This window comes from Chaetomium tenue (genome assembly GCF_020726465.1).
Source record: "Chaetomium tenue strain MPI-SDFR-AT-0079 chromosome Unknown F5144scaffold_7, whole genome shotgun sequence".
In the NCBI taxonomy this organism is placed as follows: Eukaryota; Fungi; Ascomycota; class Sordariomycetes; order Sordariales; family Chaetomiaceae; genus Chaetomium; species Chaetomium tenue.
This window is the reverse complement of record NW_027117335.1, coordinates 1,252,772-1,265,758: the sequence shown is the minus strand read 5'-3', so window position 1 is coordinate 1,265,758 and position 12,987 is coordinate 1,252,772. Positions and strand designations below refer to the sequence as shown.

The 12,987-nt window shown below is 56.4% G+C and overlaps 8 protein-coding genes across 8 annotated transcripts; 4 read left to right on the top strand and 4 right to left on the bottom strand.

The window, feature by feature from the left end:
• Nucleotides 1-111: 111 nt before the first annotated feature.
• Nucleotides 112-2,297, top strand: F5144DRAFT_660341 (AFG1-like ATPase-domain-containing protein; the record flags this gene model as incomplete). Its single annotated transcript, XM_066793261.1, has 2 exons — nt 112-1,027; nt 1,074-2,297. The coding sequence occupies 2 exons, from the start codon at nt 112-114 to the stop codon at nt 2,051-2,053; spliced, it is 1,896 nt and encodes a 631-aa protein (XP_066638876.1). The 3' UTR covers nt 2,054-2,297.
• A 478-nt stretch (nt 2,298-2,775) lies between these two features.
• F5144DRAFT_388964 (glycosyl transferase family 90-domain-containing protein) lies at nt 2,776-4,666 on the top strand. The gene is made up of 3 exons (XM_066784700.1): nt 2,776-3,305; nt 3,369-3,422; nt 3,516-4,666. Exons 1-3 carry the CDS (start codon nt 2,964-2,966, stop codon nt 4,506-4,508), a joined length of 1,389 nt encoding a protein of 462 aa, XP_066638875.1. The 5' UTR covers nt 2,776-2,963; the 3' UTR covers nt 4,509-4,666.
• Nucleotides 4,667-4,705: 39 nt separating this feature from the next.
• On the bottom strand, nt 4,706-5,339 carry F5144DRAFT_499307 (Longin-like domain-containing protein; the record flags this gene model as incomplete). Its single annotated transcript, XM_066786322.1, has 2 exons — nt 4,706-5,239; nt 5,289-5,339. 2 exons carry the CDS (start codon nt 5,337-5,339, stop codon nt 4,706-4,708), a joined length of 585 nt encoding a protein of 194 aa, XP_066638874.1.
• A 172-nt stretch (nt 5,340-5,511) lies between these two features.
• Nucleotides 5,512-6,158, top strand: F5144DRAFT_586125 (uncharacterized protein). Its single transcript, XM_066789738.1, has 2 exons — nt 5,512-5,871; nt 5,933-6,158. The coding sequence occupies exons 1-2, from the start codon at nt 5,705-5,707 to the stop codon at nt 6,132-6,134; spliced, it is 369 nt and encodes a 122-aa protein (XP_066638873.1). The 5' UTR covers nt 5,512-5,704; the 3' UTR covers nt 6,135-6,158.
• Nucleotides 6,159-6,215: 57 nt separating this feature from the next.
• Nucleotides 6,216-7,087, bottom strand: F5144DRAFT_586123 (uncharacterized protein). Its single transcript, XM_066789737.1, has 2 exons — nt 6,653-7,087; nt 6,216-6,597 (listed from the first exon to the last, which is right to left on the bottom strand). The coding sequence occupies exons 1-2, from the start codon at nt 6,738-6,740 to the stop codon at nt 6,341-6,343; spliced, it is 345 nt and encodes a 114-aa protein (XP_066638872.1). The 5' UTR covers nt 6,741-7,087; the 3' UTR covers nt 6,216-6,340.
• Nucleotides 7,088-7,274: 187 nt separating this feature from the next.
• Nucleotides 7,275-9,009, bottom strand: F5144DRAFT_586122 (acyl transferase/acyl hydrolase/lysophospholipase). The gene is made up of 2 exons (XM_066789736.1): nt 8,616-9,009; nt 7,275-8,545 (listed from the first exon to the last, which is right to left on the bottom strand). Exons 1-2 carry the CDS (start codon nt 8,782-8,784, stop codon nt 7,458-7,460), a joined length of 1,257 nt encoding a protein of 418 aa, XP_066638871.1. The 5' UTR covers nt 8,785-9,009; the 3' UTR covers nt 7,275-7,457.
• Nucleotides 9,010-9,115: 106 nt separating this feature from the next.
• On the top strand, nt 9,116-10,456 carry F5144DRAFT_624062 (uncharacterized protein). The gene is made up of 2 exons (XM_066792178.1): nt 9,116-9,972; nt 10,123-10,456. Exons 1-2 carry the CDS (start codon nt 9,307-9,309, stop codon nt 10,417-10,419), a joined length of 963 nt encoding a protein of 320 aa, XP_066638870.1. The 5' UTR covers nt 9,116-9,306; the 3' UTR covers nt 10,420-10,456.
• F5144DRAFT_586118 (Aldehyde/histidinol dehydrogenase) lies at nt 10,457-12,892 on the bottom strand. The gene is made up of 3 exons (XM_066789735.1): nt 11,335-12,892; nt 10,930-11,271; nt 10,457-10,781 (listed from the first exon to the last, which is right to left on the bottom strand). The coding sequence occupies exons 1-3, from the start codon at nt 12,518-12,520 to the stop codon at nt 10,768-10,770; spliced, it is 1,542 nt and encodes a 513-aa protein (XP_066638869.1). The 5' UTR covers nt 12,521-12,892; the 3' UTR covers nt 10,457-10,767.
• Nucleotides 12,893-12,987: the final 95 nt, after the last annotated feature.

The window sequence follows — 12,987 nt, the reverse complement described above, 5'->3', positions numbered from 1 at the left end:
GTTTGCGTACTATACATCACTATTTTTTATTTCAAGTAATTTTGTATACAATACAAGTTTATTCTCATTTTTTTTTAATTCCTTTGGGTAATCTCACCGTTGCACGAGGCCATGAACCGGGCAGTAACCTCGGTTACTATCACCGACCCCTTTGTCAAGTACACATCCCTTATTGCAACAGGTGTCTACAGCCCGGATGCGGCCCAGTACCGCCTCGCTCATCACCTGCAAGGGGTATACACGAGGCTGAAAGACTACACACCTTCGCACGAGTACAAAATCAGGCTACAGCAGATCACAAGGGCTGTTGGTACAGCTCAGGGGACGGCGGGAGAATCGCTCGCGTCTCCCACCCACCCAATCCGCCGGAATCCGCTCTTTGCGCGCTTCTTTCAGAGGGGCGATGGGAGAGATAGTCTGGCCTTGGCAAGGGTCTTGACGAGTTATCAGGCCGCTTTGCATGTTGATTCCCCAAAGGGCCTTTTCCTTTCGGGGGAGGTTGGCACGGGGAAGTCAATGCTCCTTGACCTCCTTGCCGAGGGTTTGCCTACCCGCCGAAAGAAGAGGTGGCACTTCAATACTTTCATGCTGCATACGTTCTCGAGGTTAGAAGAGTTTCGAAAATCCCGTCCGGATGCGTCGTCACAAAATTCCGAATACTCCTTGCTCTGGATGGCTAAGGAGCTTATGGAAAGTTCTCCCATCCTGTTCCTCGACGAGTTCCAACTCCCAGACAGGGCTGCGAGCAAGATCATGAGCAACCTCTTTGTTGCCTTTTTTCAGCTTGGCGGCGTTCTTGTTGCTTCCTCCAATAGAATGCCCGAAGAGCTTGAAAAGGCGACAGGTGGTTATTACATGCCCCCAGCCACCGGTGGTTTGGTCGAGAGGGTTCTGGGCTTTGGAAACAACCGGTCCGGCGGCGAATTGTTTGGGCAAACCAGCGACTTTGCCGCCTTTCTTGACGTTCTCAAGGCTCGGTGCGACTTTTGGCACATGGAAGGGACTCAAGACTGGAGGAGAAGAGAGAGTCGGATGCCCCCCCCCAACAGAGTCTGGTGGTATCGCCACAGCAGCCCATCCCCAAGTGGAGACAGCGGGCAGCGGCGCCAGTTTGGCCCAGCAGAAATCCGAAAGTGAGGCGGAAGTGCCAGCCATGTACTTCTTGCCGTCCGATGATGAAGAGATTTGGACATCGGGGTTGCGGTATGCGACAAGGTCGGGCGAGAGCTATTCGGAAACCCAAGACTTGAGCTGGAAACCCATCAGCCTAGTAGTCTATGGAAGGAAATTAGACATCCCCCGGCATCACGATGGCGTTTCGTGCTGGGATTTTACTGAGCTGGTCACCTCATTGGGACCAGCGGACTATGTCACATTGGCATCCAACTTCCATACCTTCATCATTGACCGCGTCCCTGTGTTGACCGTATCCATGAAGAACGAAGCGCGACGGTTCATCACTCTTTTGGATGCGCTGTACGAATCACGGTGCAAGTTAGTTATCCGAGCTGAGACCAACCCCGACCAACTCTTCTTCCCCGAGACAAAAACGCAGTCGGCAGGGACAGACGCGGCCCAGGCCACCACCGCGCAGTATGAGGGCGCAGAAGCAACGTATTCGGAGACGATTGCCGAGGTTTACCAAGACCAATTGTCGCCGTTCCGTCCGAATATATCGACATACTCGGAGTCCCCAAACTCAAAGTACGACCCTGATCAAGACTCAGACTTCGGAAAGGAGCAGGACAGGAAGGTCGATTTCAACAAGACTGCCGCATTTACCGGCGAGGACGAACGGTTCGCGTATAAGCGGGCGACGAGTCGGCTGTGGGAGCTCTGCAGCCTACAGTGGCATGCGCGGACGGGAGACTGGTGGCAGCCGCTGCCGAAGGAAGCTAGGCACTGGGAAGGGAGGGCGATGTCGAAACCACCGCCTTCGCCTTTGTCGAAGCGCGCGCCGAGTGAGATTACCATGGGCGAAACCGTGGAGCTCGAGGAGCACGCTGGTCTGGAGCGGCTCCAGATCGCGAGAATAAAGGCTAGCGAGCAATAGCGGAGTAGGCTAAGAGTTCGTTTGGCTCGTCCCGTCCCGGGAGCTGTACCCTCAATGCGCGGGCGCGGCTGTCGACCCGGGATGGACTGTTTTCACCAGGCTTCGGAGTGTGAGGGGCGGGTATCATGGGAGAAAATGTGTCAAAAAGTTGCAATCTCCGACCTCAATACACCCTCTTGAAGATGGGCCCTTACATGCCTTGCAGGAGCTGATCGGGGAAGCCAAGGCTGGGGAAATCCTACTTCGTACCACATGTAACCGTTGAGCCAACTGTGGGGTTAAGGTTACATCCACGACTTCATGACCCGATTTCCCCGATCTCCTCCCCAAACGTATCGGAGTGGCCAGGGTTGGTTTGGACGGCAGAGAGATCAGGTCCTCCGTCTAAGATCGCCGCAAAGATACCGCGTCTGCCGTTTTGGACGTGGTACAAATATAACCTTCACCATTTTCTTCTCTAAAACGTGCTTCAAAGGGGACAACTGCCGGTTATTCCGGCAACCATCACAAGCATCCCCAGCCATCAGCCAATGACACATTGGCCCTCCTTTCGGCCAGGACACCCGCTTGCCTAGAACAGCAAGTTGCTACGCTCCGGAGCGAGCCCCGCCGGGAAACCTGGAGCACATCCCTCCCCTCCACCCCTTTTTGGGGTGTACTCCCCGATCCTAAGAGCCAAAGTGGCAGGCACATCAAATAAAACCACGTACCGAGAGAGAAAGGGTACAGTACGTACACAGCAAATGACACCCAACATCCCGAGCTCAGCTGTGTCCCCAATGTCACCGCAGTGATGTAAACCGTAAAAGCCATCTTCCCCTCTTGCTCCATCCCCTCTCCCACACACCCACCCACCCATAACCTCCCCCCATCGTGTAATGCGCCCCTCCGCGGGGACATCGCCAACACCATGGGCGAGAAAACCCGCTTCCAAATGCTGATGCGGCCACGGCCGCACTCACGACAAAACCGCCGCCAGCTGCGCCAGGCCACCCTGCTCCTGGGCGGGGTCCTAACACTCTACTGCTTCCTGTTCGTCTGGCGGACACCCCCCCAGCCCGTGTCGGCACGCGCGGGGAAGCCGGCGCTGCCGCCGGAGGTGCTGAATAACCTGTCGCTTGACGAGGGGCAGTGTAATGCGTATTTTCCGGGGCTCACGAAGGAGATTGATGAGGTGGTGGCGGAGGGCCCGTTTCCGGTGAAGCAGACGGGGGATATGGGGCCGTTGCAGGGAAGGATTAAGGATGGACAGGTAAGTTGTTTGGTGCTTTTGTTGTTGGGGGGGTGGCTGTTGATGTTGACTGGGGTGGGGTAGATACACATCATCCACGCGCAGCGCAAGTCGGATCTTTCACAGGAGATGTTGAATGTAAGTTTTCTACCCTCGCTAGAGCCCAACCCATGACGTATCTAGCTACCTAAAGAACCCTCAAACTCACACTCACCCACCCACCACGCACAGTCACGAACAGCCTCGCTGCATCAGCTCCACCGCGCGCTGCTCACCTCACCGACGCCGCTCCCGGACACCATCTTCACGCTCAACTTCCAAGACCAGCCGTTCGGGACGGCGTGGGCGTACTCGCGGCACGCGGACCCGCAGTTCGTGTCCAACAAGGACGGCCACGCGCGCACCTTTCTGATGCCGCACTTTTCCTTTTGGGCGTGGAACCTGCCCTTCATCGGGTCGATGGGCCGCGCGGCGGAGGCGATCGCCGAGCTCGAGGCGGGATACGCGGGGGCGGCGTGGCACGGCAAGATCGCCAAGGCGGTGTGGCGCGGGACGATGTGGTTCAACAGCGTGCACAGCCCGCGCATGCGGCAGAACCTGGTGAAGGAGGCGCGGGGCAAGCCGTGGGCGGATGTTGAGCCGCTCGAGTGGACCAGCAACGGCGGTGGCAAGGGGGCCGCCAAGACGGCTAGCAATGCGCTCCCGATCGAGGGTTTCTGCCGGTACAAGTACATCGTGCACACCGAGGGCATCGCGTACAGCGGGCGGTTTCAGTTTCTGCAGATGTGCGCCAGCGTCGTGCTCACCCCGCCGATCCAGTGGATGCAGCATGTGACGCACCTCGCGAGGCCGCTGTTCTCGAGCGATTTGGATCTCAAGCGGGGTAATGGTGGGAAGAGCTGGACGCCGACGGAGAAGGTTAAGAGGGCGTGGCCGGTGGGATATAAACCCGAGGAGGCGAATATCGTGTTTGTCGCGCCAGACTGGTCGGATTTGGGCGAAACAGTGGCCTGGTTGGAGGAGCACCCTGGAATCGCCGAAGGGATCGCTAGGCGGCAGAGGGATATGTTTGTCGGTGGTGGGTATTTCAGCCCCGCTGCTGAGACGTGCTACTGGCGGGCGATGGTGAGAGGGTGGGCGAAGATGGCGCGGACCGAGGGTCAAGGATGGGAGGATACCGAGGGGATCACGTTTGAGGCGTTTAGCCTCACAAACACCGTCTAATGGTGGATGCTGTTCTGGTGGGGCGGTTGGTGTTTCGGCGTCCGGGTGCAGAAACGGCGCGGGTTCCTGGTTTGTGTCGATAAATTCGTATAAATCAGCGCTGCTTGTGAAAATCGCGGCGACTCCTTGTTAATAATCCGTAAACGTAGCCCAACACCGGACGCGTCGTGGTCGTCGACGCCGGTATCCCAACCGTCTCAGAGATTCGTGATCCCTGGTGTCCAAGCCTCCCCGATCCTCCTCATATCGTCGGCAAACTTCTTGTTTGTGATTTTCGCGCCTCCTTGCCCAGTCGGCGGTGAGTGCTCGTCCGGATCAAAGAACGGATTCTGCAGTAGCCGTATGTACGCCCCCTGCATAGCCTTGAACACCGGCCTCATCTCCCCCTCTCTCAAGCCCGCTGCTGCGCCCGCAAGCCTCCTGTCCCTCCCATCTAACCCCGCGGCAAGTGCGCCATCGATGCGCCGGCCACGCATGTCGATAATCACAACAAAGCGGGTGCCGGTGTTCGTCTCGAAGCCGTAGGCGGCAAGGCGGTCGTCGACGGCGTGGAGGAGACCGAAATCGCCGGTTAGGCCGACGCCGGCAGCCGCATTCTGGCGCGAGCGGAGTTCGAAGACGTCGAGGGTGCTGGAGAGGATGAGGGAAAATTGGAGAGGGGTGCGCACGGGGCGGAACGAGTTGTTGGAGGGGTCGTAGGACGGGAAGATGGACGTGTGGAGGGGGTTGTTCTAAGAAATTAGCCATTGAATAAATGTTGGAAGGTTTGAATAGGCTTACGTTTCGACCGATAACCCCGAGGCAGGCGATCGAGGGAATTGCGGTCGCCATGGCGGCGGCAGGCGGTCTTCAACGGAGGATTGGACAAGTTGAGGGTTGGCTACGGGAGGAGCCGTCTCGCGATGGAGGAACTCCGTCCTCTTCGAGTAGGCTGTTGACGGCCCGTGCACTCACTGCCATCCTTCGCCTTGGCGCCAAGGTCGTCCGTCATCCATAGACTCAACTTCTACATACGTCATGGCCTGAAGGTACCTATGTGTCGACGCAAGCCGCTACCTCCAGAAGGATAAAGCGTGACCAGTTTTTGGGGAAGGGAGAGAGTCTGTGGATCACAAAGCACAAAGCACCGGAGCTGTTGGACCACCTCAGCGAGTATATTGGATAACTACAATGAGACGGCATGGCAGCACAACCACATGTGCGCTCAAGCACCCCGTCTAGTCTCTATACTAAAGAATGACGCAGCTGCTGGGCTGCTGATGGCGGTGATGATGGTGATGATGGTGGTGGTGATGATGAAGATGATGATGATTTTGAAGTTCGTTGCGTTCTTCGGGTTTCCGAGGTTCATGAGGCAGGTGGGCTTCTTTCGAGAATTAGTAACCCTAATAACCACGGATGCAAGGACATGTCAGATGGCTTACTCGTACAGCCTTCTCCTGGAATAGTAGGAGCTGTCAGGCTTCTTTCCTCTCTTGGCCATGGCCACCAGCTTCGAAGGGGCTTGTCGTTGTAAATGCAATTGAAGCTCTTATGGGGCCACCGGTAATGATAATCGTATACAACTTGGTGACGGCCGTTCCAAGCACTCGCAGCATATATATTCTCCTTTGTGAGGTCGTCTAACCGGAAGCTTGGGAGGACTTCTAGGGTGGGGGTGAGAACGTTAAAACATCCAACCCATCTAGGAGCCCCGTCGTTGGACTTATCGGCGAGAGCCCATACGCGTTTATGATGGAACCCGAATTTTGTCCACCCAGGTTCTGTCTCTGTAGCAACATACCCTTCCTCGGGCAGGATGTTTTCGGCTGACCAGAAGAATCCTTCGCGCATCAAGCGGGGTATGTCGGCGCTTCTAATATTAAACTGAGCTGCCCACGGCGCTTTTTGTAACATCGTGCTCCGGGGTCGGGGACCAGTCTCAAGGCTAGGCCTCCCCACTCTTGACTATGATCATTTTCGACGTTGAAGTATTTGTTGTCGCCGCTGAAGTATTTGTGGTAGATCTGAGAACGGCCTTGTCGTACCAATTCTGTATCGCCTCCTTCAACATCGCTTCCTATTGTTTCTGACGGTGTAGAGGTTGTTGCTGGAAGAAAGCTGTTAGACCTTTATTATAAGAATTGTATAGAAGGGAAGTATACCACGATCGGGTGGCATATTGTCTGTTTTACTGCTGCCGCTATTGTTACTCCCATCGTTCTTAACATTGTGAAAGAGTTTGTAAGTCATGGTTCTTGACGTCTGTCTTGCAGAGAACGTTTGATCCACTAGCGAGGCGAGACCATCGATAGCGGGAGGTGGAAAAGAGGAAAGCGGGGAGGAATGGGAAATAGTGTTCTCGCAGCCTTAGATCTAGGACTCCTACAAACAGTAAAGAAAAGACATGAGTCGTGATTTTCCTTGACGTAGGTGACGCTCTGCACCCCGTCAGAGTGGGGGACGAGGGTCGACGAATAATGATCTGGTCCCTTCTACGATAGGGTTCCCTTGCTCCGCGGTGAGCTTTTGCGTCGCGTATCTAAAGCTTGCTGAATTATTGACGGCCGCGGGCAACAATGGAAAGAGGCAGCCCGAGCAGCGGCTTTGTGGAACTCAATGCTTCCGTTGCCACCCCTAGTCCTATGAGCAATCCATTCAAATCACATCCTAGGCCGGCCGCCACTGCCCCCGCAGCCCTAGAGGCTCCCGGCGGTGGGACTCGTTGCTGGGTAACTTCAAAGCTGTCAACATATAAGTCATAAATGCGAAAGTATCAAAACAAAGTGATGCGTCTAATATGGTAAATTAACTATCTAGGACTCATTGATTACCCAATGTCAGGCTCATGCGCGCGGCTGGTTATCCCCCCTGACACGCTGACGCTGACCCTTTTGTGACCCAACGAGGAGGGCAGAATATCTGAACCCCAATACAAAAACACAACCTTTTGCAAGCCATAATTCTTCTCTACTCCTCGTCAACCAGGTACTCGGTCTCTTCTAGCCCTCTGAAAACCTCCTCGATCTCACTTGGGTCGGTGATCGCCCAGACGCCGCCTCCTTTGACGGTGTCCTTCCCTCTCATACCCACCTCTTTGCCAACTAGGTTGCGTCCGACCTTGCCCGGGCCAATGCCAACCCACCGCCTGACTTTCTGTTCCTGGTCGAGGTACTTTATGCTGTCCCACCACCTCACTGTCTCGAGACACTGCCTCGCCAGCAGGTCCTTCACGTCGGCTTTGCTCTGGAACGGCCTGGCTGTGACATTACTGACGCAGGGCACCGTACCGGGCCAGGTGATGATGTCATCGCCTTCCCGCCCCTTCACCCGGCTGGTGCCCGCCAACACCTTCTGCATGACCGCCACGGCCGGCTTCATTATCGGGCTGTGGAACGGACTGTCGCTCTTCAATCGCACCGCGCGCGGGTCGTGGCCCAAAAACTGTCGGACATGCGCAACCAGCGTCTTTATGCGGTCAATGTTGCCACTCAGGACGATCTGGTTCTTGCTGTTGATATTGGCAATGAGCACTTGATCGATAGGTGACCGGTCTTCCGCACTCTCCGACTTGCTCCCGGGGCTGCTATGACCGACGAACTCGTGGATGGCATTTACCAGCGACTGCAAGTACTCAGGCTCGCTCACTATGGCCACCATGCCGTACTCGCCGCCGTACTCAGCCTCAGCGCGCTTCGTGGCCGCCGCCATAGCCTCGGCTCGCTTCTGCACCAGGAATAGGCTGTCCTCGAATTCGATGAATCCGCTGGATACGAGAGCCGCGAACTCTCCAAGGGAGTGGCCTAGTGTAAAGTCGGCGCGCTCTGACGTCTTGAAGCCAAACTCCTTCTCGAGGATGCGGAGGATGAGAATCGACGTCGCCATGATCGCAGGCTGTGCGTTGGGCGTCGAGTTGAGCACTCTCCCGGGGCCTTCTTGTATCACATCGGATAGCTTGTACCCCACGATATGGTCGATTTCTTGGATGATTGACGTGGCTGTGGCCGGGAATGCCTCGATCCAGGGAGTGAGCATGCCCACCTTCTGAACGCCTTGCCCTGTTGCGACGGATTACATGTTAGTGAATGGGAATGCAAACAGGGTCAGTACACCACAAGGACAGCGCACCCGGGAAGAAGATAGCGGTCTTCGACCGCGCACTCCCAGTCGACGACGCATGGCGAAGTTGTACTTGCAACACCGAAGGCTGTCTCAGGGCTGTGGACGCCAAGACTGTGCTGGAACGGCAGCTCGCATTGTTGGCGAGTACGCGATAGCAACCGCGCAGCGGATTCATTCTCGTCCTAAGGGAAAGCAAAAGGGTGCCAATGTCACCATTGGCCAGCCAGGGCGAAGCTGGGGCGATCAGGGTGGCCGCCTCATCAGTTGCGCGAGGGTCGGTCGCAGTTGCGGTAGGGGCTGTCGGAAGAAGGCGCGGGGAGTGCCAATGGATAACTCCGGCAAGACGATAACGGCTCGCGGCGCGAGACCCTGGAAACGGAGAATAGATCCCGACACTGTGGGGAGGTCCGTCCGAACGGAAGCGATGACGGCAGCGAATGCCAAGCATTTGAGTTATGGGAGCTAACAGTGTAAGATACAATACGCATGTAATTTTCAACTTGCAACCGATTTCACATGAAAGATTTCATTCATATCGATCTCGATTGTGTATCTCACGAACACTTTAACAACCTGGGTCAACCAGGCATTTTAACCAGCCAAAGAAAAGAACCAATCCAGAACTACACAACAAACCCAGCATTGACTCAACCCATTTACTTCACTCCGTCTCTTTGAGACACCACCAACCACAACCATGCCCATCACAATCCTCCCCCCCAAACCCTCCCGCCCGATCAACAACAACCGCCCCTCAGAAGACGACATCTACAACGCCTCAGACAGCGACTCAGACGCCGGCACGGGCGGCGGCGGCGCCACCATCGACCCCGACGGCGACCACGCCATGCTCCCCCCCTCCACCAAACGACCCACCACCACCCGCACAACGGCAGCCACCTCCTCCATCGTCACCCCCGGCGAGCAAATCACCGACGACCCGCAATGGATGCGCGGCCACGGCACCTACATCCCCTCCACGGCCACCGGCCGCGCCGCCGCCGGCGCCATCGTCTCCTCCGTCGCCGGCACGGTAGCGCGCACCAACAAGCTGCTCTCGGTGCGGCCGCTGCGGGCGCGCTACACGCCCGAGGTGGGCGACCTGGTGGTGGGGCGCATCGTCGAGGTGCAGGCGAAGCGGTGGCGGGTGGACGTGGGGTCGACGCAGCTGGCGGCGCTGCCGCTGAGCGCGATTAATCTACCGGGGGGGATTCTGCGGAAGAGGACGGAGACGGATGAGTTGCAGATTAGGAGCTTTTTTGCGGAGGGGGATTTGCTGGTGGCGGAGGTGCAGCAGTTGTTTGGGGATGGGGGGGCGGTGCTGCATACAAGGTCGTTGAAGTATGGGAAGTTGAGGAATGGGGTGTTTGTGGCGGTGGCGGGGATGGGGGGTGGTGGGGGGGTGGTGAGGAGTCGGAGGCAGGTTTGGACGATGGATGCTGCTAATGGGGGGGGACAGATTGATGTGGTGTTGGGGGTGAATGGGTACGTGTGGATTAGCAGGCATGTTGAGACGCCCGAGGCGGAGGCGGGCGCCGCGGGGATTACGAATATGGAGGAGAGCGTGAGCACGACCATGTATTCGAGCCAGAACGACCGGATTGAGGTCGAGACTATGAGGGAGATTGCGCGGCTGCGCGGGGTGGTGACGGCGTTGGTCGAGAACGGGCTACGGGTGGATGAGGATATGGTTGTGAGGGGGTATCACGAGGCCGTGGAGATGGCTATGGTCTCGGTCGAGGGGTCGGACGACACCTACCTGGGTGGTGAGAAGGGGCAGCAGCTCGCTGCTGCGCTTACAGGAGTTTAATCTTTTTGTCATTCTCAAAGAGAAAAAATAAATGGACATTTCGCCAGTGATTGCTTAAAGGTATCTATGGATTCCCTTCGGGTGTCTTGCGAACCTCCTCCGTCTGATTTGTTCCAGCTGAATGGTTTTGTGAAAATGAAATGGACTTAATAATGGCCTGGTATCTAGGAGCAGAAAAAAAGAAACACAAAAAAAAAGAAACACAGTAAAAAAAAGGAAAACAGAAGAAATATTACGACCAAGGTTGCGAAAGAATGTTATGGGTAGCGTAGTCAACTACATCCAGGCTGCGTTGGATCGGGGTGAGCGGCGTTCGAAGGAACCGTGGCTCAGCATATCGTATAGATTTTATTCATCGTGTCCTAAATAACACACAGCTGGTATTAGATTGCTGAACATGAAAACTCCCCCCCCCCCAAAAAAAAAGAAATCCAATCCACCCCTATTTTCCAACCCGATTTGTATAAAGATAATGGGCCACGAGAACAACCATCCACCTCACCAACGCACCTTTCGCGCTCTTGCTGCCCAGGCCACAGAACATGGCAGCCCAGTACCCGAAGCCCTTGACCACCTTGCCGTTGCGGTCAAAGTTGGGCTTCCCGTTGGTCAGGCGGCTCACGATCTTGAGCTTGCCCATGTCGAACGGCATGTACCGCACGGCGATGAGCTTCTCGGACCACGTGGGCGTCTCCGAGATGGTGCGGAAGTGCGTAAAGCAGTCGAAGCTCGCCTTGCCGCGGTACGCGCCCCAGCCGCTGTCGCCGACGCCGCCGAAAGGCACCGTGTTCACGGATGCGTGGAAGTACGCATCGTTGAGGGTGGCGCCGCCCGATGTCATCTCGTTGAGGACTGCGCAATGGTTAGTTGGAATAAAAACGATGTGAGGTGTTCAGACTGGCTGCTGGCACTCACCTCTTTGGTTCTCCGCCTTGGAGCCAAACGAGAACAGAGACAGCGGCGTCCGATGGACCGTGTTCGCAACGTTGAGCGCCTCGTCAAGCGAGTTCACCGGGTAGATGGAGAAGATGGGTCCGAACGACTCTTCCTGCATCATCGGGTCGTCGATCGAGTCCACTAGCACAGCGGTCGGCTCGATGAACTTGTCCGCCTCGTTTACGCCACCACCCATGACGATCTTGCCCCGGGTGTTGTCCAGCATCTTCTTCAGGCGGTGGAAGTGCCTCTCGTTGACAATTCGCCCCAGGTCCGGGCTCGCCTGGGCGCCATTGGGGAACATCTCCTTGTAGGCCTGGTTGAGGAAGGTGATGAAGGTCGGGACGAGCTCCTTGTTGATGAGGACGTAGTTTTGGGACAGGCAAACTTGGCCCGAGTTCACGGTCTTGCCCCAGAGCAGCCGCTTCGCAGCCAGGGCCAAGTTGGCATTCTTAGTGATGAAGGCGGGATTCTTGCCGCCCAGCTCGAGCACCACGGGGGTGAGGGTCTCGGCAGCCTTCTTCGCGATGATGGTGCCGACCGCCGCGCTGCCCGTGAAGAAGATCTTATCCCATTTCTCGTTCATGAGTGCGTTCGTCTCGGGAATTGCGCCGTTGACCACAGCAATGGCGCTCTTGTCGAGCGTCTTCTCGATCATCTCCTTGAGGACCATGGCGCATGCGGGCGTCAGCTCGGAAGGCTTGAGAACCGCGGTACACCCGGCACCGATGGCACCGACCAAGGGCGCAAGTAGAAGCTGGACCGGGAAGTTGTAGGGACCGATAATAAGTACGGCACCCAGCGGCTCTTTCCGAACGCGGAACTTCATGAACGAGTAGGTCGTCGGGACATGGGGCGAGCCCAGCTTCTCGTCCTTGGCAAACTTTTCGAGGTGCTCGAGCATGAACAGGCAGTCTTTCTTGACCCAGTCGATCTCGGTTAACAGTGACTCGAAGTCGGACTTGTGCAGGTCCTTCATGAGGGCAGCCAGGAGTTGAGGCTGGTAGTCGTCCAGAGCCCAGTACAACTTGCGCAGCTGGAGTCGGCGCCACTCCAAGCTCTTGGTCTTGTGGATGCGGAAGGCGCCGCGAGCAGCGCTGGCAATTCCTGGGATCGCATCCAAGGCCGTGGCCTGGAACTCGGGGAAGGTCACCTCAGTGGCCATTGTTGCTAGTCAGAGAAGTCTAAGCAATACCGTCGTAGCCAGCGAGTGTGCGATGATGCAAAATGGGACGGGGTGCGATGGGCCGTCGTGTGATTACGAAGCAATCAAGCCAAAAAGAATTGGAAAACGAAAGACGGGGAAGGCCAGGAGAAAAGGAAGTCAAAGAACAGGAAGGAAGGAGGGGGCCAAACTGGAATGGATCTTCTCCTATTTTCCGGCTTGAGTATCCGTACGTCGGTCGTTGTCACACAAGCCGGAATTATCCCGATCCTGTCAATATCACAAACCGTTCGATCTTCTTTTTGGGATGGATGGATGGATAGTTTTACAGGGGTTGCATTAGCACAGGCCGAGGCACCCTCGGACTATCCAATGTTTCCATCGGCCACACTCATCCTTGCATTGCAGCCAACCCCACATCCGGGCAGAAGAAGCTGCATTCGATACCTATCGGGCAACTTCCGACC

Coding starts and splice junctions, on each gene's coding strand:
- F5144DRAFT_586118 (XM_066789735.1), bottom strand. CDS start 12,520: ATGGCCACTGAGGTGACCTTCCCCGAGTTCCAGGCCACGGCCTTGGAT. Junction 11,272..11,334: donor CAAGGCGGAGAACCAAAGAG/GTGAGTGCCAGC, acceptor ACCATTGCGCAG/TCCTCAACGAGATGACATCG.
- F5144DRAFT_388964 (XM_066784700.1), top strand. CDS start 2,964: ATGGGCGAGAAAACCCGCTTCCAAATGCTGATGCGGCCACGGCCGCAC. Junction 3,306..3,368: donor GAAGGATTAAGGATGGACAG/GTAAGTTGTTTG, acceptor GGGGTGGGGTAG/ATACACATCATCCACGCGCA. Junction 3,423..3,515: donor TTTCACAGGAGATGTTGAAT/GTAAGTTTTCTA, acceptor CACCACGCACAG/TCACGAACAGCCTCGCTGCA.
- F5144DRAFT_624062 (XM_066792178.1), top strand. CDS start 9,307: ATGCCCATCACAATCCTCCCCCCCAAACCCTCCCGCCCGATCAACAAC. Junction 9,973..10,122: donor ATGGGAAGTTGAGGAATGGG/GTGTTTGTGGCG, acceptor AGGCATGTTGAG/ACGCCCGAGGCGGAGGCGGG.
- F5144DRAFT_586125 (XM_066789738.1), top strand. CDS start 5,705: ATGTGCGCTCAAGCACCCCGTCTAGTCTCTATACTAAAGAATGACGCA. Junction 5,872..5,932: donor AGGTTCATGAGGCAGGTGGG/CTTCTTTCGAGA, acceptor CAGATGGCTTAC/TCGTACAGCCTTCTCCTGGA.
- F5144DRAFT_586123 (XM_066789737.1), bottom strand. CDS start 6,740: ATGACTTACAAACTCTTTCACAATGTTAAGAACGATGGGAGTAACAAT. Junction 6,598..6,652: donor CAATATGCCACCCGATCGTG/GTATACTTCCCT, acceptor GCTTTCTTCCAG/CAACAACCTCTACACCGTCA.
- F5144DRAFT_586122 (XM_066789736.1), bottom strand. CDS start 8,784: ATGAATCCGCTGCGCGGTTGCTATCGCGTACTCGCCAACAATGCGAGC. Junction 8,546..8,615: donor GACCGCTATCTTCTTCCCGG/GTGCGCTGTCCT, acceptor CCGTCGCAACAG/GGCAAGGCGTTCAGAAGGTG.